The 26308-nt window shown below is 39.1% G+C and overlaps 1 protein-coding gene across 7 annotated transcripts in view; it reads left to right on the top strand.

The window, feature by feature from the left end:
- Positions 1–26308, top strand: part of Phka1 (phosphorylase kinase regulatory subunit alpha 1) — a 110958-nt gene that overhangs the window by 43100 nt on the left and 41550 nt on the right. For all 7 annotated transcript variants that reach the window (XM_027431805.2, XM_027431808.2, XM_027431807.2 and 4 more), the window contains 7 exons: positions 9337–9446; positions 10901–11045; positions 15871–15949; positions 17092–17258; positions 19333–19509; positions 21002–21093; positions 24981–25120. In XM_027431805.2, coding sequence (XP_027287606.1) covers positions 9337–9446; positions 10901–11045; positions 15871–15949; positions 17092–17258; positions 19333–19509; positions 21002–21093; positions 24981–25120 — 910 coding nt within the window. The remainder of the gene's footprint in view (positions 1–9336; positions 9447–10900; positions 11046–15870; positions 15950–17091; positions 17259–19332; positions 19510–21001; positions 21094–24980; positions 25121–26308) is intronic.

Raw genomic sequence — 26308 nt, forward strand, 5'->3', positions numbered from 1 at the left:
TAGTTGAATTAGGGACCTTGAGATGAAACTCCAGATTATTGAGGTGGACTCCAAATACAATCATAGGGACAGTTCAGGTTACAGAATTAGCTATGATATAACAGAAATAAAGGACTGGGTATATTAGTCAGGGTTCTCTATAGTAACAGAACTTAGGGAATGAATATATATATATATGTATATACATATACATATGCACACATATATGTGTGTGACTGCACACATACACACACACACACACACACATATATATACACACACACACAAATATACATACATACATACATACATACATACATACATACATACATACAGGATTTATTAGAATGACTGACAGGCTGTGGTTCTGCTAGTCCAACAATAGGTGCCTATGAATGGATGTTCCAAGAATCCAGTAGTCCAGGAGTTGTTTAGTTCATAAGGCTGGGTATCTCAGATGGTCTTCAGTATCCAGAAGAAGTAGGCTCTAATTCCAGTGAAGGAATGGACTTTCTAGTGAGGGCAAGAGCAACCAGGCAAAGAAAGGTGCTTCCTTCTTCCATAGCTTGTATTTAGGCTTCCAACAGAGGGTGTGGCCCACATTTAAGATGAGTCTTTCCACCTCAAAAGATCTGGATGAAAGGTATGTCTTCCCACTTTAAAGATACAGATTAGAAGTGAATCTTCCTGCTTCAAATGATTAAGCAAAAATTCCTCACAGGTGTGCCCAGCCATTTGGGGGACTTTACTTCATTCGAGATATAGTAGCCATCACAAGTCCACCCCTTGTCAAATTGGCACACAATCATATCTCCTTATGTCATGATTAATTTCCAAATGGAGAACAATAACTAGCTCATAATAATTCCTAACATAATATAGCTATACCTCGCACAACTGCAATGCATTATAAATTTAGAATAGATGGTAATGTCTCTTGACAGACATCCTATCAGTATCTCAAATTTAAATATGATAATTATTAACAATCTCTGAATTGTTGTTATATCACTTGATAAATATAGGAAAGAAGTCACAAATATAAATGTATGCTTAATGAAATATGACAAAAACATGTCAATTTTAATCTTCATTTCTGCAACTGATCATATGGCCTTAGCCGGTATTTTTAACTGCCTTCCTCTACTACCCCTTCTGTATTTCCTCCACCCTCAGCAAATACATCATCAGGTCTTGGATCTTTTTCCTGGATTAGTGACACATACATACTTTTATTCCTGAAGGGTATGTGTCCTTAGTCATCTTGCCTAGATTAGGAGGTTGTAGTTTCCCATTGACATTACAGAACATGGTAGCACCAAGAGACACCCTGAAGGATTTCCTGCACTTTAGATATAATCTTTCTTACCTCCATTGTGTAGAAATAGTCCAATGTCCCCTTGGTAATCTGAATTAACCACCCATCCTAACACTGTTATTCTTTCTTAACCTGTTGGTTTAAGGGTATCAGAAACCCAAGTGTCCAAGGGCGAGTCTGAGCTTCCAGTTCAATAATGTTTGTTATGGGTCCTGGCAGCTCTCCCTCCTGTAGATTCAAAACTTCTAAGCCTGAAGAACTTATGGTCATGGGGACAAGAAGCAAAAACTTTCCTAGTGGGTCAGTAGGGGTAATAGTGAGTGAAACTATTCCCTTTTCCACCCCTTGATTCCTGGAACTGTGGATTCTGGCTATGGGAGAAACAGTACCATATATTGGATACTAATTAAAAACATATACCACCTTCTGGAGAATCCTGCTCCAGCCCATAAGGTTTCTGTGACTTAATTGGCAATGTAAATATGTCTTCAAAAGGCCTTTTCAGCTTTCTATTAGGCCAGCTGCTTCAGGATGGTGGGAACGGTAAGACCAGTGTATTCCATTATCATGGGCCCACTGTTGAACTTCTCTCGCTGTGAAGTGAGTTCCTTGGTCAGAAGTGATACTGTGTAGAATTCCGTAGATAAGACATTGTACAAGTCCATGGATGGGTTTGGCAGAAGCAATACATTCAAGAAAGGCAACTCCATAGCCAGAATAAGTATCTACTCTAGTAAAGACAAAGTGTTGTTCTTTCTATGGAGGACATGGTTCAGTGTAGTCAGCCTGCCATATCCATGGCTCATTGTTGTTCTCTGTTGTTCCTAGATCTGGCACTCAGCAGTAGTTATAGGCAAGTCAGCCTTGGTGAGTGGTAGTCCATGTTGCCAAGTCCAGGCTGGCCTCAAATTCATGATCCTCCTGCCTCCACATCCTTCAGAAAATCATACCAGTGTGTGATACCACAACTGGCTATTATTATGACCCATTAAGTCCTGCTTAAAGTGTTCAACTGTTTTCCTAATCCAAAATTCAAAAGTATATTCCACCAGCAAACAGCATGGTCAGGCCTGTCATAGCAGTACTCTGCTCCCTGATACCAACTTTTTTCTTGATCATTGTTCTATTGCTGTGAATAGAGACCATGACCACAACAGCTCTTAAAAAGGAAAGCATTTAATTGTGCCTTGCTTACAGTTTCAGAGGTTTAGCCCAGTATCATCATGATGGCATGCTGGCAGACATCTTGCTGGAGAAGTAGCTAAGAGTTCTACATCAGGATCTGCGGGCAGCAGGAAGGGAGAGTCACTGGGCCTGGCCTGGGCTTTTTAACCTGAAAGCCCACTCCCAGTAACACAGTTCCTCCCACAAGGCCACACCTCTTAATCCTTTCAAATAGTGCCACTCCCTGGTCACCAAACATTCAGATCTATGAGTTTATGGGGGCCATCTTCATTCAAACCATCAAATTGGGGTTGTGTTGCTGTGAGGATTATCAAGGTATGTCCACAGCCTTTTGAAGTCAGGATTGGCAAAGAATGAATTCTTTCCAGAAGAAACCAACAGTATTTATACCTTGTTTTGATTTTTGAATCCTAAATTTAGGACTTTGGACTGCATTCAGAGTTTAAGGCTTTGGGTAAATGATGCTTGCTCAACCAGAAAAGCATATACGAAGATTCCCATTTTTAAACTATAAAACACTTCTGGTCCCAAGTATTTAGGATAAAGAATATTCTACCTGTACCAGCAGAAATACTGCCAACTTAGACTGAAAAAGACAGATGACAAATACAGGACAAGCTGAAAGAAGTCTTTTGGATTTCCAGAATTCTACAGTGGGAAAGCAGATTGATGAAACTGCTCAGCTGCAGGCACATGCTGCTTTCCAAGTAAAAAGAAGGTTAACTCAAAGGGAAGACTCTTGGGCCTTGAGGGTGGAACTTCGGCTCAGAGAGGGGACCGACGAGCTACAGAGGACTACTGCTAAGCCTTGAAATCTAATGACATGCCTACTTGGGTCTCAAAATTTCTTGGTACTGCTAACTCTTTTCTTCCTTCCATTTTTTCTTTTTATAATGGGAATGTCCATTGTTTATAACCAGTCCTGTCCTGCTACTGAATTTGAGGAGCAGAAATTGTATTTTCTAGTTATAATGGTCTGCAAATGGAAAGGAATCTTGTCCCAGGATGTCATTTATCAAGATTATCATCCATACCTCATTAAAGTATATTTGGACTTTGGGGCTGACGATATTGAGAAGACATTGGACTTGGTCTGATATTATTATATGTTAAAGAGTTTGGGGGATGTTGGGATGGGATAAACATATTTTACATGTGAAAGGAATGTGTATCCTCAGGGCCAAAGGGGTGAACTGTGGAACAATGAGTATTGTCTCACCCCAGACATCCCTTCATAATCCTTGAAACCATGAGCATTATTTTATGTGTCAAAGAAGACTTAGCAAACATAATTGAGGATTTTGAGATGTAGAAGAATATACTTCCAATCTCAATTATCCAAATGGGCCCTAAATGTAATCACACATAATCTCTTTAAAAGGGAATCAAGAGGAAGATCAGACTATAGAAATGGGATATTTGAGCCGGGTGTTGGTGGCACACACCTTTAATCCTAGCACTCGGGAGGCAGAGGCAGGTGGATCTCTGTGAGTTCGAGACCAACCTGGTCTACAAGAGCTAGTTCCAGGACAGCCTTCAAAGCCACAGAGAAACCTGTCTCAGAAAACCAAAAGAAAAAAAGAAAAGAAGGAAGGAAAGAAAGAAAGAAAGAAAGAAAGAAAGAAAGAAAGAAAGAAGGGAGTTTTGATGACAGAAGCAGGTTGGGAGTGGTGAGGCTGTGAGTAAAGGAATGTGAATAACTATTTCCTGAAGTGCAGAAACTGGAAGAGCCAATAAATGGATTTTCTCCCTGGATACTTAGGTTTTGAGTTTTAGCCTCTGTAAGGCTAATTTTGAACTATTAATCTCTAGCAATAATAAGGGTATATTTAACTTTTGTTGTTTTTTAACTTTTAAATTATTTTTATTCATTTGTGTGTGTGTTCTCATGCCATGGTACACATATGAAGGTCAGATGACAATCTGCAGGAATTGATTCTCTCCTTCCACCATGTAGTACCCAGGGATTCAGCTCAGGTTATCAGGCTTAGCATTAGGTACCATTACCCACAAAACCATCTCACTTTCCTAAACTTGTACTATTTTAAGCTATTATATTTGTGATAGTTCATTACAGTACTAACAGGAAAGTAATGCAATCATACTTCAAGCCAGAAGAGGTTATATTTGTAAAGATTAGATTTTTGATTAAGTATATAGCTCAGTAGTAGAGTGCTTGTCTGCCATGTAGGAAAAGGGCCCTATTCAATACCTAGTACCTCCCCCAAATTATATAGATTGCCATTTAAAAATCTTATCAGTCAAATGAGTATCTCTTTAAAACATCATGGGACCAAGCCCACAATTATATTCACACCCAGGAGGCTAAGAAAGGAGGATTGTGAATCTGAGCCTAGACTGTGGTGCAAGTTTCAGGCCAGCTTATGCAACACAGGGAGTCCCTGTCTTCAAAATATTATTTGTGGGGCCCTAAGAGAGACATACATGGTCCCCTAGAGAAGAGAAAAGGGTCAGGATCCCTTGAGAAAATTGGAGTACGGGAAGAGGGGGGAAGGAACTAGGAGATGAGAAGGGAAGAAGAGGAGGGATGCAGAGGACATGAGGGAGCAGAAAGGTTGAGTCAGGGGAAGAATAGAAGATAACAAGAATGGAGATACCATAATACAGGGAGACATTTTAGATTTACAGAGAAATCAGGCACTAGGGAAATGTCTGGAGATGTACAAAGATGACACCAGCTAGAAATCTAAGCAACAGAAGAGAGGCTACTTTAAATGCCCTCCCCGGATAATGAGATTGATGACTGACTTATATGCCACCCAATAGCCTTCATCCAGCAGCTGGTGGAAGTAGAAGCAGACACCCACAACTAATAACCGAACTGAACTGGAACCCAGATGCAGAGAAGGACGAGTGAAGAGCAAAAGGGTCCAGACCAGGCTGGTGAAACCCACAGAAACAGCTGACCTGAACATTGGGAAACTCTTGCTCCCCAGACTGATAGCTGGGATACCAGCATGGAACTGATCCAGACCCCAGGAACATGGGTTTCAGTGAGGAAACCTCGGAAATCTACGGGACCTCCTGTAGAAGTTCAGTACTTATCCCTAGCATAGGTGTGGACTTTGGGAGCCCATTCCACATAGAGGAATACTCCCTGAGCCAAGACACACGAGGGTGGGCCTAGGCCCTATTCCAAATGATACGATAGACTTTAATGACACCCTATGGAAGGCCTCACCATCCAGGGGGAGCAGAAAGGATATGTGATAGGTAGGGTTTTAGTTGGGGGGGGATAGGGGAGGACAGGAGGGAGAATGGAACTGGGATTGTCATGTAAAACAATCCTGTTTCTAATTCAAATTAAAAAATCAAAAATCTATTATTTGTGACTGTTTCACAATAACAAAATTGCTTTAAATACACATCAAACAGCAGCTGTTCTCCTACCAAGGAAAAAGAGATGCTTCCTCACCAAGTATGACAACTGAATAGTTCTGTCTCATTTTAGATACTTAGGAGTTCATGGGCAGCTCCTTTTTTAATCTTGTTTTTCTCTGTCTGTCCATCCATCCGTCTTATCTATCTGTAGACAGGGTCTCATTATGTTGCCCAGGCTGGCCTCAAATTCCTAGCTAGGCTCAAATGACACTCCTGCCACAGTTTCTCAAGTGCCGAGTGTTGGTGTCCACCTACCATGTTCAGTTTTTTTATTATGGGATGTTGCACTTTATGAATTTATTAAACTATTAAACAGAAACCTTAATATGAATTATTTTCTAATCTGTTAGTGCACATAAGTACCTTTTCGGAGTGTACATATTAACTTGTATTCTGTTTGTGTTTACCTTACTTTATATATGCATCTTCTCATATTAAAATAGACATGTTATTACATAAAATTCTAATAATTATTCCCTTATTTTGATTGTCTGAGTTGTTTCCAAAAGCTTTTATCCTTCTATAAATGCCTATGTGTAGATTATTGTTTCCTTGGAGTATATTTCCAAAACAGGGATTCTGGATAAGGATAAGATTAGCTTCCTAGCATTTACAATACGCTGCCAGACAAACCAGAAAAAACAACTAACTAATTGATTTTTATATCAATAAGATAACACATACCTTTCTGTTTTTACTACCTCACCAGCATTGGGGTTTTATCATTTATTTTGCTACATTAGTAATTTTCATGTACAGAATTATTTTAATTTCCTTTAATTCCTAGCAACAACAGCACATTTTTTTTTGTTTTCCTCTGTTCCTTTTGTCTACTAGTGCATGATTATATAGTGGGGGCTATGTACTTTTGTATATATTAGTACTTAAAAATATCCCCAGGCTTGATGGCTTGGCAGCAGGATTATTATAAGTTGTAGCAAGCCTAAGCTACTTAGTGAATTTCAAGCCATCCTAAACTATAGTCTAAGACCTGTCTCAAAAAACCCCATGTATACATGCATACATGTGTGTATAGTGCTCCTAGATGAGCCTAAGGGGTCACTCACTTGCTAAAATGTCTTACCACTGAAATCCTGACTCTGATTTTTGGTTTGGTTTGGTTCAGTTTGGTCTGGTTTTGAGTCAAGGTCATACTATATAACACAAACTGGACTCGAACTCATGAGCCTCTTGCATAAGCCTCCCAGATGCTGGGATTCCAAGTGTGCACTACCACAGTCAGTTCCCCTTATTCTTTAAACTTAAGTTAGGGCAAACTTTTATTATTCAGATGTGTATTGTATGTATTTCCTTTGTATAACTTTTTAAATATGAAATTCATTGTATGAACTATTTTTCACTTCCTTAGAAATTGGGAAATCATCTTTACATACACTGTTCTGGTTCTCACCAATTTTTAAAAGTTGTAAGTTATCTGACTACCAACTCACGTGTACATACTGATTTCTGGAAACTATAAAAATACAGAAAAGAACCCAGAAAAAAAAAGATTTTAAAACACAATTTAACCACTGAAGAAGCCATTGTTTTTGTTTGTGGCTTTTTGTTTATATTAAGCTTTTATAAGCACACTTGTTTTTAGAAAATGTTCTCATAAAGTAGACATTGCAGTCTACTTTGTGCAACATAGTAATATATGATGAGCCCTGTCCCATTTTAGTAAGTAGCTTCTCATAACTCAGTTTCATACCTATCTTATCATACTATCTTCAGAATTTTTTGATAAGCTCTTGATTAACTTGTTTTCATAAATAGTAAATTTTCTGTCTATTTCTAAATTGCTAATTTCATTCTCTTGTTGTTTATGCAATAGACTTTAAAATTTCTTGCTGATTTCTATGGGTTTTTTTTTTTGTTTTGGATTTCAAGACAGGGTTTCTCTGTGTAACTCTGTATCTTAGTTTGGATTTCTGTTGCTGTGAAGATACAATGACCACAACAACTCTTATAAAGGAAAACACTTAATTGTGGTGGTTTACTTGCAGTTCAGATGTTTAGTCTATTATCATCATGGTGTAACATACATGGTGGTATACAGGCAGACAGGCTGCTGGAGAAGGTGCTGAGAGTTCTACATCTTGACCTTCACCAAATTCATAGACACGAAGTAAAAATTTATTGTCAGAGACTGGGAGGAGAAGGCAACTAGTAAGTTTAATGGTTGTAGAGTTTCATTTTGAAAAGATGAAGTAGTTTTGGAAGGTGAATGGTGGTAACATTTACACAATGATGTTACTTAAAGTCATTAAACTGTACTCTTAAAATTACTAAAATGATACATTTTATGCTACACATATTTTAGTGTGATAAAAAAGATATTAGCAAAGGCCAGCATGATGAGTAAGCAGGTAAAAACACTTGCCACAGAAGCCTGATGACTTGAGTTTGATTCCAGAAACCTTAAGTAAAAAGAAACAGCTATAAAGGTTGCCCTCTGACCTCCATGTGTGTCTCATATCATGAGCATGTGTGCACATGTGTGCACACACTCTCACACACACCATATGCAGTAATAGTTAAGATTTTACAAATAGAATTCATGAATAAACCTAGTTTTGATAGTAATCCCAGAGCAAATGTATGCTTTATTCAGTGAAACTTGGAATTGAGTATTCTCTGGTCTGTTCCCTTATAAGTTGAAGCAACTCTGAAAATGTAGCATGTTTAGGGGTTGGGGAAATGACTCAATTGGTGAAACACTTGTCTTGCAATCATGAGGACCTGAGTTTGATCCCCTGAATAAACATAAGAATGTCAGGAATGGTATGCATGCTTGTAATCCCAGCAGTGGGGAGGCAGCCACAGGAGGCTTCTGGGTCTCACTAGCTAGCAAGTCTAACCTAATTTGTGGACTAGGTTAAAGAGAGCCTGGAACTCAAAAGGAGGTGAATGATATTCCCGAGGATGACACCTGAGGGTTTCTTCTGGCCTGCACATGTACTCATACACATGTGCATGAAAAGGCAACACATTTGGAAAAGATAGTAAATCAAGTACTCATGAAAATATCTTATAGCCAAAAACATGTAGTAAGGGTTCTTTCTATTGGTGCTGACAAGAAAGGATATTGGATATTCGATGTATTTGGGAGGAAAACATTTTTAGAACAATATGTAAAGTATTTTTCCCCTTTGGTGATAGGAAAAATTAATCAGTGAATGAACAATTCCTGTATTGTATCTAAAACTTTACTTAATATAGTTTTAATTTATAGTAATATATGTATATGTAATATTCTTAACATAGATATGGATTGCAAGATAGATTCCAATTTTAGAAAGCTAAACTGTAAAAGGAAGACACTTTAAACTGAAGCAAATGAGGTAGATGTGTGTCTATGTATATACATACATTGTGTGTATCTGTATAAACAAATATTGCCGTAATTTGTACACTAAGAATATCCTGACCATTTCTTAATTCTGTGTTAGGATGCAACAGTAAAATGAAACTCAGTGGCCGACCCTACAGGCTCATGGGTGTGCTTGGAACATCAAAACTCTATGACATTCGCAAAACAATCTTTACTTTCACTCCACAGGTAAGTGGGATAAGCTGCAACATGCATTGAGATGAGTGGAAATAAGAGGGAGAGAGACTGCAGAAATAAAGCATTTGCTGGAATTGGATTAGTCACAGTCTCACAGAGCTTTGCATATATCAAATGGCTCAGTAACTGTTGAATTGAACTGAATTGAACTTGCTGCATAGAGCTTTGCCAAGTGACTGTCGCTAAGAGCAGTCCTGGGTATTAAACTGTAACTGGAATTTTCCAAATGTTCAGGTACTTAGAGAATTTTCCTTATTTTCAGAAATCAAACTAAGACTGTGTTTGTCCTTTATGAGTGAAACACACTATTTTATTTAACTGCTAAATTATTTCCTATTGTGAAGGAGCTCTTTCATTTGCATAGAATCTTCAGTTTCCTCTTTTACAGAAAAATATCAGGACTATTACGATGTAACTATACATATTGGTGACCTGACATTTGTTAGCTACATAATAATAGATCTAAGATCAATTGCATATGTGTATGGTAGTAGAAATTACTTTCTGTGAAGGAAGCTAGGGATGGTTTCACATGCTTGTAATCCCAGTGCTTAGGAGGACAGAGCAGTACATTTAGAGCCAACCTGGGCAACATGGTTAGCAAGGTCAGTGTATAAGCTATTTGGGAATATTCTGTTTCAACCAAGGGCTGAAGATGGAGCTTAACGGTGAAGTGTTTGCCAAATATGCACAAGGCCCAAGGTTTAATCTCTAGTAGCACAGTAAATACTTTCTGGAAGAAAGAAATTAATTCTGTCATATCTATCTAACATCTAAGATAGACATAGACAAAAGATGAACTGATTCTAGCCTCTATTTCTAACTTTTCCATTTGCTAATCAAATGTGTGTGCTAGTCCACATACTGTCTCTCAGTCTTATTCTTCATATTAAAAGGAAAATGGCAAGTTGAGAATAGTGGTGCATGCCTGTAATCCCAGAACTCAGGAATTATAGAGCAGGGCATTATGAGCTCAAAGCTAGCCTAGGCTACATAATGAGAAATTAGGAAGAAAAGGAGGAGGGAGAGGGGGAGCTGCTTACACTAGGTGATTACAGGATTAAATGAAATTATACACTTGAAAAGATTTGTAGGCAGTCACACACATTAAAAATATCAGAAACTAGCTTGGCAGTGGTGGCACATGCCTTTAATCCCAGCACTCAGGAAGCAGATGCAGGTGGATCTCTGAGTTTGAGGCCAGCAGCCTGGTCTACAGAGTGAGTTCCAGGACAACTAAAAGTCTCAAAAAATCCAAAAAAATATCAGAAACTATTGTTGTACATACCACTGGCCACCACATACTTTGGGAATTATTAAGCATTAAATTTGAAAGTACTGTTTCCTCTGTGACATATATGCTTTATGGATAAGTGAGCATTGAAAAATATTATTTGGTATTGTGAAAGCAATTTTTTCTGAATGGTTGTTTTTCCTTTATTCAGTTTATAGACCAGCAACAATTCTACCTGGCTCTGGACAACAAGATGATAGTAGAAATGCTTAGAACAGATCTCTCCTACCTCTGCAGCCGTTGGAGGATGACGGGCCAACCCACCATCACTTTCCCTGTCTCACACACCATGCTTGGTATGGGAATGAGTGAAATTAGTCATATGTGTGATCCTTCAGCATCCCACTGCAGAACAGTGCCCATTGGCTTACCTTTTGTGACAAGACAGTTTTCTGAGCTCTGGACACACAGGGTGATAGGCAGGCAAAGTTTCTGTTCTATTTAAACTTATGTTTTAGGAGATGAAGACAGATGATAAATCTGAAACAAGTGGAAATATCAGAATATTTCACATTGTTTTAGAGCCATAATGTACAAAATTGGAGCAGGGACTAGCTTTAGATAATTGATTTCTGAGTGAGTTTTCCAAAAATTGTATTCATTAGCTCTTTTTAAAGAGAGTACTATTTTATTCCAACGGAGCATCAAGCTTTATAAGGAAGTTCCCAGGCTTCTCCTTCCAAAGCCTGTCTTACTGAATAAGTAAGAACTAGGAGCAGAAAGTGCAAAGATTTTTGGTTTGTATTGGGGGCAGAGAGAGATGCTTCTACACAAGGAAGACTTTATTGTTCTGAGTTCCTGCTGCTTTTTTTCTGTGTCTCTGCTGTTGCTTCCAAAGGTCTGTGTGTACTGCCAAAGTGCATAGAATTCCTTTTCATGAAAAAGAACCCTTTATCATGAATCATTCAAAATCCAGACAGACTGGTAGGAATTTTGGTCACATTTGAAAAGGGCTACAAAATAATAGGAGCTGAAAGTAGGGTAGTTTTTGTTCTTTTTGTCTTTTTTCTTTACCTGGGACAATTAGCAAGTGCCCATTTAATAACTAATGTATTCTGACAATTGTCTTGAGATAGTGTACATTTTAATTTAGAAGGCAAAGTTAATAGGCAATAATAATAGAAGACAAATTCAAGACAGTACATTACAAAGTACTAAAGCACTGAAAGCTATCAGGGTGCCAAAGAAGAAATTTCAGCTGATGTGGGACTTAGGCTTTTGAATTTACTTTTTTGGTTTTCGTTTTTGTTTTTGTTTTTTAAGACTTATTTATTTATGATGTGTACTGTGCTCTGCCTGATTATATCCCTGCAGGCCAGAAGAGGGCACAAGATCTCATTACAGATAGTTGTGAGCCACTATGTGGTTGCTGGGAATTGAACTCAGGACCTCTGGAAGAAAAAGCAGTGTTCTTAACCTCTGGCCCATCTCTCTAGCCCCTTGGTTTTCATTTTTATTATTTTTTATTTTTTATTTTTATTTATTTATTTATTTTGGTTTTTCGAGACAGGGTTTCTCTGTGGCTTTGGAGGCTGTCCTGGAACTAGCTCTTGTAGACCAGGCTGGTCTCGAACTCACAGAGATCCTCCTGCCTCTGCCTCCCGAGTGCTGGGACTAAAGGCGTGCACCACCAACGCCCGGCTTGGTTTTTGTTTTTAAACAATATTTTTAAATATATATGAGTGTACACATGAGCATGTGTCCACAGAGGTCAAAAGAGGGTGTCAGATCCTCAGGAGCTAGAGGCACAGCTTTCGTTAAGCACCTGATATGGGTGCTGGGACCAGAACCTGGGTCCCTTCACAAGAGCAACAAATGACCTTAACCATTGAGTCATCTCTCCTGCCCATGGAATTGTTAATATTAACATAGGAGGAGGAAAGAAAACTGAGATCTTAACTGAGGTAGGGGATACCATGAATGAGGACTGGACAGAGAGATGGGCCTGTATATAAGACTAGTAAAGAGACCAACCTGAACAGATTAGAGTACTATGATAAACAAAACTGGCAAAGATAGGATCTGATTAGGAAAACTTCTCCGAAAATAATCAGAGACATTTAAAACAAGTTATATAAGAAGTTTAAGCTTTCAAAAGCTTTTTAGTAAGGAGTGACATGAAATGAGTTGTTTTTAGGGAATATTAGTTAATGGCAGTACCCTTAGTAGTAGTCACCAGAGTAGACTGGCATCAAGGAAATTAATGCACATGTGAGGTGAGGAGACAATACCCTGTATTGGTTATATTAAATATAGAAAAAGATGTTACAAACACCATTTCATTTTGTCTATTTGATTTTCCTTTCTTCTTGCTCTTTAAATTTTTTTGAGACAGAGTTTTAGTCTATGGGCTAGGCTGGCTAGGCTGGCTTGAATCTCACCAAGCTGACTTGAACTATAGCAGTTTTCCTGCTAAGTCCTCCTAAATGCTGAGATTGCAGGCATTAGCCACTGTGCCTAGCTATTTTATTTCATCTATTTATTTTTATTTTGATTGTTTTATGTATCTAGTATATGTGCACATGTGTGTCCATGTAATGGCTCTTATGTGAAGGTCAGAAGACGATTTGCAGAAGTTGGTCTTCTCCATCATGTGTATTTCAGGGATCAAACTCAGATCATCTGACTTGGCAGCAAATATTTTTACCCATTGAGCAATCTCACTTACCCTGTTTGATTTCTAAGACTGGGTCTTATGTATGTAGGGTTAGGGTTTTTCATCTAGACTGCTGATCAGCTCTGTTCCACCAGCCACTCTGCAAATAACCACACAGAGACTTACTATTAATTATAAATGTTCAGCCAATAGCTTAGTTTGTTATTAGCTAACTCTTACATTTTAAATTAATTCATATTTCTTATTAGGCTCTGCCACATGGCTCGGTACTTTTTCTCAGTACAGCAAGTTCATCTCCTACTTCTGCATCTCCTTGCAACTCCCAAGACTCTGTTCTCCTTCTTCCCAGCATTCTCTCTGCCCAAATCATCCTGCCTAGCTATTGGCCAGTCAACTTCTTATTAACAATGAGTGCAACACATCTTCACAGTATACAGAATTATTCCACAGCATATGTAGCCTAAACTGTCTTCAAACTTGATATATAGCTAAGGCTGGCTTTGGATTCCTGATCTTCCTGCCTCTGCAACCCAAGTACTGAGATTACAGATGTACACCACTGTGTCTGGATATTATTGTTTTTTTGTCATTTTGTTTTGTGTTTTTGAAGCAAAGTTTCACTATATAACCCAGACTATTGTGGAACTCATTATGTAGACCACCCTGACCTTGAACTCATGGCCCTCCTGCCTCTGCCTCCTGAGTGCTATTAGAAAGGACAAATTAGAGAAAGCAAATCACAAGACTATCATCAGCTTCATATAAAAACCAGATTATTGCCCTTATAGAAGATTTTATGCACACACGCACACACACACACACACACACACACACACACACACACACAGAGAGAGAGAGAGAGAGAGAGAGAGAGAGAGAGAGAGAGAGAGAGAGAGAGAGAGATCAAGGCTTACTATGAGTGATACAATCTGTACTGTCTGGTTTTGTGTCAACTGGATGCAAGCCAGAGTCATCAGAGAGGAGGGAGCCTCATTTGAGGAAATGCCTCCATGAGATCCAGCTTTAAGACATTTTCTCAGTTAGTGATCTGTGGGGGAGGGCCCAACTCATAGTAGGTGGAGCCACCCCTAGCCTGCTGGTCCTGCATTCTATAAGAAATCAGGCTGAGCAAGTCATAGTGAACAAGCCAGTAAGCCAGTAAGCAGCTCCCTTCTACGGCCTCTGTATCAGCTCCTGCCTCCAAGATCCTGCCCTGTTTGAGTTCCTGTCCTGACTTCCTTCAGTGATGGGCAGCAATGCTGAAGTGTAAGCCAAATTAACCCCTACCTCCCCAACTTGCTTTTTGGACATGTTGTTTTGTCACAGTGATAGAAACCCTAACTAAGACACCATCTATGAGATGCTTAAAATAATGCTTATAGCATGATCACAGTAGACGATCCATAGTCTGTAAGGTTAAGATATCCTTATTGAGATAAATACCAGCTAAACGCAAGCCAGAGTGTGCCCAGGGCAACAGAGCAGCGAGGCCAGAGAGAGAAGGGGCTTCCCATGTGCTCTGCAGCCCCTTAAGAGCCCATCCTGAGTCATCCTGACCTCACCTTGACAGTCGTGGTCAGGCACACCTGTAGCCAGCCTCTAACAGGTGCGGCTTACTGTCCCCTACAAATGCTAATCCAAATGATTCAAGGAGAATGACCACCAACCCAAATCATCATGGCCAAGTTAATTAAAGCAAGCAATTAACTAAAGCAAGTTGTTTTATTCATGTACATGGACTGCCTCCCCCTAAGGTGAAATTCAAGAGGTCAGCCTTGGACATGGCCGGGTGTTATGGGTTTCCAGATGGGGGATTTGTCAGGCAAATGGGCAGAGTTACAGAAGCAGCATTACAAAACAGTCATAACAGCATAGTCATCACAACCTTGTGAAACAAAGGTAAGTTTACAGGATGGTCATTAAAAGTTTTTGAAGCCAGACAGTGGTGAAATATACCTTTAATCTGAGCACTTGAGGGGAAAAGGCAGGCAGATCTCTGCGTTTGAGGTCCCATGACAGCCAGGACTACACAGAGTAAACCTGTCTTGAAAAACTGAAACCAAAACAAAACCCAACTCTTTGAAACAAAGACATGGTTGCTGTTTCCTGGAATAGGCAGTATAGAACCATTTGTAGTTAAGGTTACAAGTGGATCATAGACCAATCTTGGAGAAACAGAGATTTAGGAATGAACCCCGTTTATTTTTACTGTAAGATAGCTTTCAACTCTAAGATGGAGGCAGCCTGTGTCATAAACATTTGATAAATAGCTGATGTTGTTAACAGTGCTGGTTACTTGGAATGAAAATAATGCCTTTGAAGAACTTAATCTTTACCATTTGTCCATTCTACAGTCATGTTGATCCTCACATTAATCATTGAAGCACAAGGTGTTCAATAAGGGGTGTCTCATCATACAATGTTGGTTTGAAATAACTGAAAGATTTCCCCCTACTTCTAAGTTAAAACAACAAATATTGTTTGTATAATCTTTCCCTTTGAAGATGAAGATGGAACCAGCTTGAATTCAAGCATCCTGGCAGCACTCCGAAAAATGCAGGATGGCTATTTTGGTGGGGCAAGGTAAGTGACCTGTACCCTGAACAGGGGAAATGTAACACAACAAACTGTCAATAATTCTTGAGCCCTGCTTATCATATGAGAAAGTTACATTTAGATTCAGATAGATGCTGAGACAGCATACACGGTTATAATAATTCACTGTCTTTCTCAAGATACCGTCTCAGGAGGCACATGAGTGTCTGCTTCCATTGATTCTTGCATGGAGGAACTATCACTGGATTGTAAAATAGCCTTCTAGAAATTTGTTTGTATACACACATATAAACCAGTGCTCACTTTGACAATGTTTCTATTACTTGGGATACTTATATATAAAAATTATCTTATTTTGTGGTTTATTATTAGTATATATTCTTTGGATTCTTATTTTATTCAATATATCATGACCCATTCCTGTTATTATTTCTTTCATTTTTTAAATTATCCACGGTCTGGCCATTGGTAGCCCCTTTAAACTGGCTTCTTTAGAAAACTGATGTTACTAAATTCATTTGGAGATTTGTAATCAGCTTATTAAGTAGAGAATGATATAAGTCAACTTAATTTATTACAATGTATAAAAATTTCAAATATTGTCTATGTCCAAAATGGTCTTTTGATGACACTTCAAATTTTTTAAGATTTCTTTTTATTGTTATTCTATGTATATGAGAGTTTTGACTGCATGTATTTCTATGCACTGTGTGCATGCCTGATTCCCACAGAGGCTGTAACAGAGTACCAGATTCCCTGGAATGGGAGTTCAAGACAGTTGTGAGCTACCATTTGGGTGCTGGGAATTGAGCCTAGGTCCTTTGGAAGAACAGCCAGTGCTCTAAGCCACTTAACAGTTTTTTTAGCTCCAATGGTATTTTTTAATAACTTGATAGATTTATAAATCTATAAATTTATCTTCATTCTCTATCCACCTTTCTAATAGCTAATGCAGTTTTTTTACCAGACACTCAGCATAGTGTACAGCAATGGAAGAGAGTAAAACTAATCTGTTGGAGGATTGTGAACTCTAATTAGTGGCCTTTCTTTTAAAATCTTGTCCCTAAAACATGCCAAGCCTTATTTTCTTGACAATTGTGGCTTACTTGTATATCTTTTAAAAAGATGTTCCCTGATTTTCTGTTTTCTACCTACCCTGTAATTGTAAGGATCCAGACAGGTAAATTGTCAGAGTTTTTGACAACGTCCTGCTGCACACACTTAAGCTTCATGGACCCTGGACCTGAGGGTAAGCTGTACAGTGAAGATTATGATGAAGACTATGATGAGCTGGAATCAGACAACTGGATGGATAGCTATGATTCAACAAGTAATGGTAAGGAGGCCTTAAACAGCATTGGCTGGCCAGACAAGAATAGAAATAGTTGTTTAGCTTCATCATTAATAACTCAAGTTTCCAGCAATCTCATAGTATACCATCCTCTTTAATACATTTAGATTTCTACTTTTGTTTGGCTTCATTTTTCTTTACTTCTCTTTGGCTTCCGGTCTAATATCTCTGTGGTAACTGATTGTGGAGTATGGGGTTAGACTTTGCCTTACTAAGATTAGGGAGGATTTCTTTCTTGAGGATTTGAAGTAGCTGGTGATTTGAAATTGGAAGAAACAATGGTAAGTAAAAAAATATTTAATATGTAGTACAGTTGAAAACATCATACATACATACACACTTATATGTATATATTACTTTTGGCATTAAGAAGTATAAAATATGAAATTTGGTTAGAGTTATATTTAAAGTTTCATATAATTTAAGAAATTGTATTTTATATAGTTTTAGAGACATGCATTGATATTTCTGAAGAGGTCTCTATAGTTTGAATAAGCCTTTTCATAATTCCTATGGCTTTCATGTGACAAACGAGATAAATAATGCATATAATCAATGCTAAGGCTATAAACATGATGCCATGAAAAAGCATTCTGATAGCATGGATTTAAAATAACTAGGAAACACTGACTCCAGTGCAAAAGTACTGACCTTTGCAAGACACAAATTACATTGTTTGAATCTTCAAACAAGAATTGTCAATAAGAGAATGGTTCTTCTAACTATCTAAATCTTGGCTTTTCTTGTCTGGATATTTGACTGTTATCATCTATCTTAAGATACTAACAAGCATAATCACATAAAGTAAACCAACACATTAGAAGTACTAAGTATTGACTTTTGTTTGGGCTCAACATTTACTCTTTATCCCTCTTTATTTGCTTACTATTTCATTTTGTATAAACCATTTTGAAAGTTAAATGAAACTGATACCCCTCTATTCAAGTGTCTGTATTATAATCAAAGCTAAAATATCTGTCATTAAGATGTCATTGAATTTGAGTTCAATTCTTACAGTTCTGCTAGTTCCCATTAGTCCCATCAGAGCACAGAGGGATTTCTGAAGAGGTTACTGAAGATTGTCCAGAAGTGATGATGCATGACTGACTTAGCCAGCTTTGGTACTGACCCCAGCACTTCCCTAACTGTACACAGTATGAATGTTCATATTAAAGTGTGACATTTTGGTATGCTGAGATGATTATAGGTGTGTCCAACATTTAGGAATTGTAACATGTTGTTATCATCTACTAAATTCATGCTCAAGAACCATGCAATAGAGTAAAAAAAAAGCCTCATGTTTTGAGTAATCTTATGATTTTGTATCAGGCCTTATTCATAGTTATCCTTGACTGCATGTGGCCCACAAGCCATGTACCTATAAGATGTGTGGCAGGGGGTAAGCCCAAGAGAATAGAGACCATATGACTTTCCACAACGATTCTTAATGCCTAGGACACTGCCTGCTCCACAGTAACACCACATATTTGGTGAATAAATAGAGGTGACTAAAAAAGGCAATTTATGGCCAATAGGCCTTTCTTTACCAGAGGCATATAAAGATGCTTTTATGTTAGTCATTAGAACTAGTGTTTGTAGACTGCTTTTACAACTAACTCAGTATTTGGTGGAAGATTTTTACCCTTCCCTGACCTTTCTCCACAAGTATCTTTCTATTAGTAGGACTTGAAGGGGCCTGTCCTGCTCCTTCTCCACTCTTGCCCCCCTTCTGCCGCCACTGCCATCACAACACAGAGAAATTATGAAATACTTGTTCTACTTGTTCTAGAACAACAAACCCACACTTCTTTCAGCTTTCAGTAACTTTACCTGTGTCTCAGCAAAATTGAAGAGTATATGGGTCCCACCCAGTAAATGACTGTAACCTCTAAATCTTAATCTATAGGGTTATACAATAATCACAAGTTTTTTTGCCATGAAAAATCACAGACATAGTGTTTTAGGTATAAGAGCAAGTCATTCTGACTGCTTGGGTAGATTTTGAAGTAACTAAGATGTTCATTTTTGTCTCTTCCCCTTCCCCCAACTAACCTTGCAGCTCGCTGTGGTGATGAAGTTGCTCGTTATTTAGACCACCTTTTGGCACACACTGTTCCCCATCCTAAACTAGCTCCTACCTCACAGAAGGGAGGGCTAGATCGGTTCCGAGCTGCTGTGCAAACAACTTGTGACTTAATGTCCTTGGTGACCAAGGCCAAGGAGCTGCATGTACAGAGTGAGTAATGCCATTACTCCCTAGTGTTGGACACAGGTGACATGAAGCCCAAGATGGGGGCAAGACGTTGATTCCACCATAAGCAGGGACTTGGTTTTGTTCACTGCTTTGTTCCCAGCCTCTTGGGCAGCACCAAGAATATAGTAGGTACTTAAATCCTTATGAAATCAATGAATTATATGTAGTCTTGATATGGATATTGTCATGTAGTCTGGTTTGACCAGCAAGACACCAAACAAGAGAGCATATTCAGTTTTAATATAGAAGTAACATGTGGAAGAGCTTTTCTCATTTGGAAAAATTACTTCTTTAAGGGTAATTTTGTTTAAAGAGAAAGCATCATTGGAATTTCTATTATAAAACAGGATAGATAGAAACAGAGACTGACTATAAGCTATAACTGGTTCTCCCTTTATGTCCACTATAAGTATGTATCTGGTTGTTCTAGCCATGTAGCTCTCAAATATAATGGTCATTCTTCACAACATCACCACAGTCCTCTCCATAACCAGTACCTTCCATTAATAGTGTTTTCATTGGAGGGTATCTTCTCTGTGTTGCAAGAATAGCCATGGTTCCTAATACTGTTCAGTATCTCTGTGGTTGCTACATGTGGAGAGAGAGAAGGGCTCCTTAGCCACACCTAGATGATCTGAATGTTATATTATACAGAGGATGAGAATGATTGAGATGCATGCTCTTGCTACTTAAATTTTCATTGACAATTACTAACCAGATACTAAATGTGAATACTAGGGTATTGTTTAACATTGAGCCAAGGAAAAACTTAGTATACCTTTTGGTTATGCTCCCTGTAGAAAGGATTTATGCAAGGACATGAACTTAAGTTCATTAAGTTGCATTTGTCATTTGTAAATCAGGAAACCAGAATTTAATTCCCAGCACTGTTATTTACTTGCTTGACCAGTTATTTGAGCTCTGTATTGTCTCTCTGTGTAAAATGGTGAAAATGACATGCAGGTCAGTCCTTATAGAGGTTATGGTAAGTATTTCCACTATGTAAGTAAAACATTTTAGGAACATCTGAAAGTTGATCAGAAGCTACATGTTTTTTGATTCCCTAGATAGAATCAACCAGTCACAACCTCTGGAAATCAAATATTTGCCAAGGATAGCCCAGAAAATTAAAATGTAACGAGTTCTTTCTCTTATGTGCTTTTATATTTCTGTGAAAGTATCAGTGATAGCATTGTTGTGATAGTGATAATGTTAATAAATACAGTATCTTATATGTCTAGTTAATGGTACAATTATAGAAAATCTTTCCAAAAATATAAAAATATTCATTGATGAATTAGATACTTTAAAAATTACCTAATATCCACATTTCTTTGATATCAGTGAAGAAAAGTTTCAGCACTCTTGTTCTGTAAAGAACTGATCCATATGTTACCTTATTGTGATGTCAACCATGTATTTTATTAGTTTCCTACTTATTTTAACTGTTTCTATAAATATCAACTTCTTACAGATGTTCACATGTACCTTCCTACAAAGTTATTTCAGCCTTCTCGCCCTTCACTCAATTTACTTGACTCACCCCAGTCTCCACAAGATAACCAGGTAACTGCACATATTTCTGTCAGCTTTTTGTAAAAATCTGCCATCTTTTTTATTGATTCTTTGGAGATTTCACATCATGTGCCCCAATCTCACTCATTTCCCAGTCCTTCCACATCTGCCTTCCACCCTTGGAACCTCCACTACAAAAGAAAAAAGAAGAAAAACAAAACATGTGGCCAACCCCTCTGGGCAACCACCTGTTCCTCTATCAGTCTCAGCTTTCTCTCATGCCGGTCACAGCTATGGCATCTCCAGTTCTACAATGCATGTACCAATCTGCCCTCTGTGTCTTTCTTGTCTCTCCATCACATATTTGTTCATCATAGTGGTGTTGGAAGCAGTGGTGTGTCATGCAGTATATGCCCTTTTCCCCAAACAGCATCACTAGCAAATATTCATGCAGTGAGTCATTCATTGGTCAGGTTCAAGGCTTCCTGTATGCCATCAACACTGGACCTTCACCAAGGTTCCTCTCAGATATCTTGATGTTGCCCAGAGTTGTGGAGATTCTGTGGCTTTAGTTCTGTAGGACCAAGGCCCGTCATGCTCTCCAGCAGGTCATAGATGGGGTAGATGTTGGGGTGGACCAAGTCAAGTTCCTGGATCTGGGCCTGGGTGGTAGCTCTCCTGCACCCATGCATTTGGGGCCAGCTCCCCCACAACACCCCAGTGAAGGGAAGGCCAGCTCAGCACAGTACTTGGACATCAACATGGCTTCAGGGAGAAGCCCAGACCACAGATATCCACATAGCCTTTGGTGGTAACCCAGACCTCTGACATCAAACAGATCCCACCAAGGTAGGACCACAGACCCAGACATGGCCCCCAGGCAGCAGCACAACTCTTGGACATTAACATGGCTCCAGGCAGCAGCCCGGGCCACAGGTAATGTGAGCCATGGGTATCAATATAGACCCCAGCTGCAGTAGGACTATGGACAGAGGTCCAGATATCACCCTGGCCTCAAGTGGCAGCACAAGCCAAGAAGATCAGTTTGACACCCACACCCCATCCACCCATCCACCACCACCCCCAGCAGCAATATGGCCCAGGGACATCAGCATGGCCCCAGGCACCATCCCAAACCACAGACATCTGAATGGCCCTTGGTGGTAACACAGGCCAAGACATCATTATAGACCCTGGTTGCTATGGGCCCACAGACCCTGACATGGACCTCAGTGGCAAACAGACCTGGACATCACTGTGGTATCAGGTGGTTATGCTCCTCATGTTAGCCTGTTCCTCACTGCCATCCTATCTCCAGTTCCACCTCTCTCCATAGCCCACAAATGTCTCTGCTTCTCTTCCATCTCCCCACCATGTACTGTATCTTTCCCATCTGTCCATCATGTTTTTTTTCATTGTAACTGCAGGGCCCAGATGGTCAGTCACTTGGGTGTTTTCTGGCCTGACTCTGGGCCTCAGGACTAGGGAGGCAGAGGCAGAAGGATCTTTGTGAGTTCAAGGCCAGCCTGGCCTACAAACTGAGTTCTAGGACAGGCTCCAAAGCTACACAGAGAAACCCTGTCTTGAAACACAAACAAACAAACAAAAATAGCCAATATGTGTAACAAGAGGTTCTTTGTCCTGGCTCATCCTGCTACCCTTGAGCCCCAAATAAACACATGGGCACTATATTAGTTATTAAACTGTAGGCCGATGACTAGGGCTTCTTATTGGCTAGCTGTGTCTTAATTATTAACCCATTTCTATCAATCTGTGTATTGCCACAAGGCTGTGGCTTACCCAGTACTCTGGCATGTTGTGACTCCTTCAGCAGCATGGCATTTCTGTGTGGTGGGCCCACTCTGCCTACCTTTCCCAGAATTCTCTTCATCGTAGTCCTGCCTATCTTCCTGCCTCATTGGCCAGACATTGTTTTATTCATCAACCAATAAGAGAAACATACACAGAAGGACAACTCCCAGTATCTCCTTTTTTCTGTCTAAATAAAAAGAATGGTTTTAACTTTAACATAGTAAAATTATATATAACAAAAGAGTTATCAAGTAAGAACTGTAGTTAACAATATTTGGCCCATTAACATTTGGGAAATTAAAATATTCTATCATCTATCCTATCTTTGTGAGTCTAAGGTTTTATATGTAACTTATCTATTATCATAACTAAGGAAAACCATAACCATAACTATCTGTATTCAACTCCAACAAAGACCACAGAAGGATAATATATAAACTCTAGAGTTGACAGAGACATCTTGATGCCTGGACAGTCACCCGGAGTTTTTCTGTAACGTTGGAGCACCCATCTTCAGCCCATAGGCCTAATGTGTCTTACAGATTTCTCAGTGAAGCAGGAAATTTGAAACTGTCTGCCTGTATTGGCAGTTTGTCAGTCATTTTTCTCTGTGTCCTGCAGAATGTCTGGCAGACTCTTCCAAGAAGCAGTAACCCTTCAGAACTGTCCCATCTTGTTTTAGCAAGTTCAACAGTCACGTTCCTGTGGGTCCTGCTGGGGGTTGTCCTTCTGCTTTCTTATAGAACCCAGGACCACCAGCCCAGGGATGACTCCATCCACAATGGGTTATCATGGAGGCATTTCCTCCACTGAGGCTCCTTCCTCTCTGATGACTCTAGCTTGTGTCAAGTTGACACAAAAATCAGCCATTACATGGTGTTAAATAAAATGCTATCAAATGAAGATGTGTATCTTTTTAAGTTTACTCTTAAAGTAAACTTAGAAAACTACTTCGTTCTATCATAGGGCTTGTTGGTTTTGTTGTTTTGGCTTTTCATCAACATTTTGAGGAAAAATTGTAAGGCAGAGTCTCAAATAACTCAGAGTGGCCTTTAACTTGCTGTGTAGATAAGGATGGTCTTGAATTCCTGATCCTGTTACTTTAACCTCCCAAATGCTAGGGTTACAGGGGTGCACTACCACATCTGGCCAACATTTAGAAAATTCTTTGTTTTTTATATTTTTATTTTACATACTAACCCCAGTTACTCCTCCCTCCCTTTCTCCCACCCCCCATCCCCCATCCACATTCTCAGAGAGGGTAAGGCCTTCTTTGGGGAGTCAATAAAGTCTGGCATATTAAGTTGAGGCAGGACCAAGCCTCTTCCCCCTCCACCCAAAGATCAAGCTACATAACTGTCACCCACATTCAGAGGGTCTAGTTCTGTCCCATGCACGTTCCCCAGCTGTCAATCCATAGTCTGTGAGCTCCCACTAGCTGGGGTCAGCTGTCTCTGTGGTTTTCCCTATCATGCTCTTGACCCTCCTTGTTCATATGATCCCTCCTCCCTCTCTTCAACTGAACTCCAGGAGCTCAGCCCAGTGCTTGACTGTGGGTCACTGCATCTGCTTCCATCAGTTACTGGATATAGGTTCTATCATGACAATTAGAGGGTAGTCACTAATCTGATGATAGAGGAAGGTCTGTTCAGGGACCCTCTCCACTATTGCTAGGAATCTTATCTGGGGTCATCCTTGTGGATTCCTGAGACTTTCCCTAGCACCAGGTTTCTCCCTAACCCCATAATGGCTCCCTCTATCAAGATATCTTTTTCAATGCTCTCCTCCTCCATCCCTCCCCCAACTCTGTCTTCTTGATCCCTCATGTTCCCATCCCCTATCTGCATCCCTACACCACCTCCCAGTTTACCCAAGACATATTAACTATTTTCCCTTCCTGGGGCCCTCCATGTGCATCCCTCTTAGGGACCCCCTTGTTTCCTAGCTTCTCTGGGCCTATGGATTGTAGCCTCGTTATCCTTTACTTTCTGTCTGATACCCACCTATGAGTGAGTACATACTGTGGAAATTCTTACAGAAAAAGGTTGGCAGTGGAAAGATAATTCATTCCAGGGTATCATCTAGTTAAGCACTGTTAGCTTAGTTTGTTGTTATTTATTCTAAAGGTTCCTTCTGTTCGTGTAGAAGTACATCTTCCTAGAGACCAGTCAGGGGAAGTGGACTTTCAGTCACTGGTTTCACAGTTGAAGGAGACCTCAAGCTTACAAGAGCAAGCTGATATACTCTACATGCTGTATTCAATGAAGTAAGTGATAGATATTATTGGTATACCTTAATATGCATATTGTAAGGAAGTATAGTACTGTGGAATAATACTTCTGTACACTGTGAATATATATTACTCACATTGATTATTAAAGAACTGACTGGCTGGTAGCCAAGAAGGAAGTATAGGTGAGACAGCCAAACTGAGAATGCAAGAAGAAGGGTGGAATCAGTGGAGTTGCCAGGAAACACAGAGGGAACAAGATATGCTGGAGGACAGGTAAAGCCATGAGCCATGTGGCAATGCATAGATTAATAGAAATGAGTTGATTTAAGTTGCAAGAGCTAGTTAGCAATAAGCCTGAGCTATCAACCAAACATTTATAATTAATATAAGCCTCAGTCTGTTTATTTGGGAGCTGCTGGCAGGACAGAAACTTGTGCTAACAGTATAGCATGTTAGTCAACTTTTCATTTTATACAGATACCTGAGACAATTAGCTTACTAAAAGAAAAGTTCCATTTTAGAACTTAAAATATTCCTTATTTTAATATTTGTTTTTAATTGTTTAATTATTATATGTGTATGAGTGTTTTGCTTGCATTTATTTCTGTGTTCTCCAAAGCCAGAATAGAGTGTCAGATCCCCTGGAACTAGAGTTAGACATGGTTGTGAGCCACCATGTCGGTGCTGGGAATTGAACCCTGGTCCTCTGGAAGAGCAGCCAAATGCTTATAACTGCTGAGCAAGTACTCTAGCACCTAATATTAGTATTTAATAGAAAGTATATTGATATATAACTTGTATTCATTTTACTTGTTTTTCTTCTGCTTCAAACTCATTTTTAACATAGTTCATAAAATTATTTTGTTGTTGGTAATTGAGAATACAATAAAGAATTTAAAAGTTTGTATTTTTCCTCTTATGAAAGAACAGGTTTCTACTTATGCTTAATAGTGTTTGTACTATGTTAGATACCTAGCTATCCTTAATTATTACTGAAGGGTAAAATGTATAAAAAGCCTTTAAATAATAACCTGGATTTCATTATTTTAACTATATAAAATTGTTCTTTTTCATATGGGAAAGGGAAAAACAGGTTTTATTTTGGCTCATGGTTTTGGGGAGTTTCATTCCATGATTGGTTGGCCCTATTGCTTTGGGGTCTGTGATAAGGTACCACCAGATCATGGCAGCAGCATGGGGTGAAACCATTCACCACCTCAT

Source organism: Cricetulus griseus, chromosome X (assembly GCF_003668045.3).
Source record: "Cricetulus griseus strain 17A/GY chromosome X, alternate assembly CriGri-PICRH-1.0, whole genome shotgun sequence".
Classification (NCBI taxonomy): domain Eukaryota; kingdom Metazoa; phylum Chordata; class Mammalia; order Rodentia; family Cricetidae; genus Cricetulus; species Cricetulus griseus.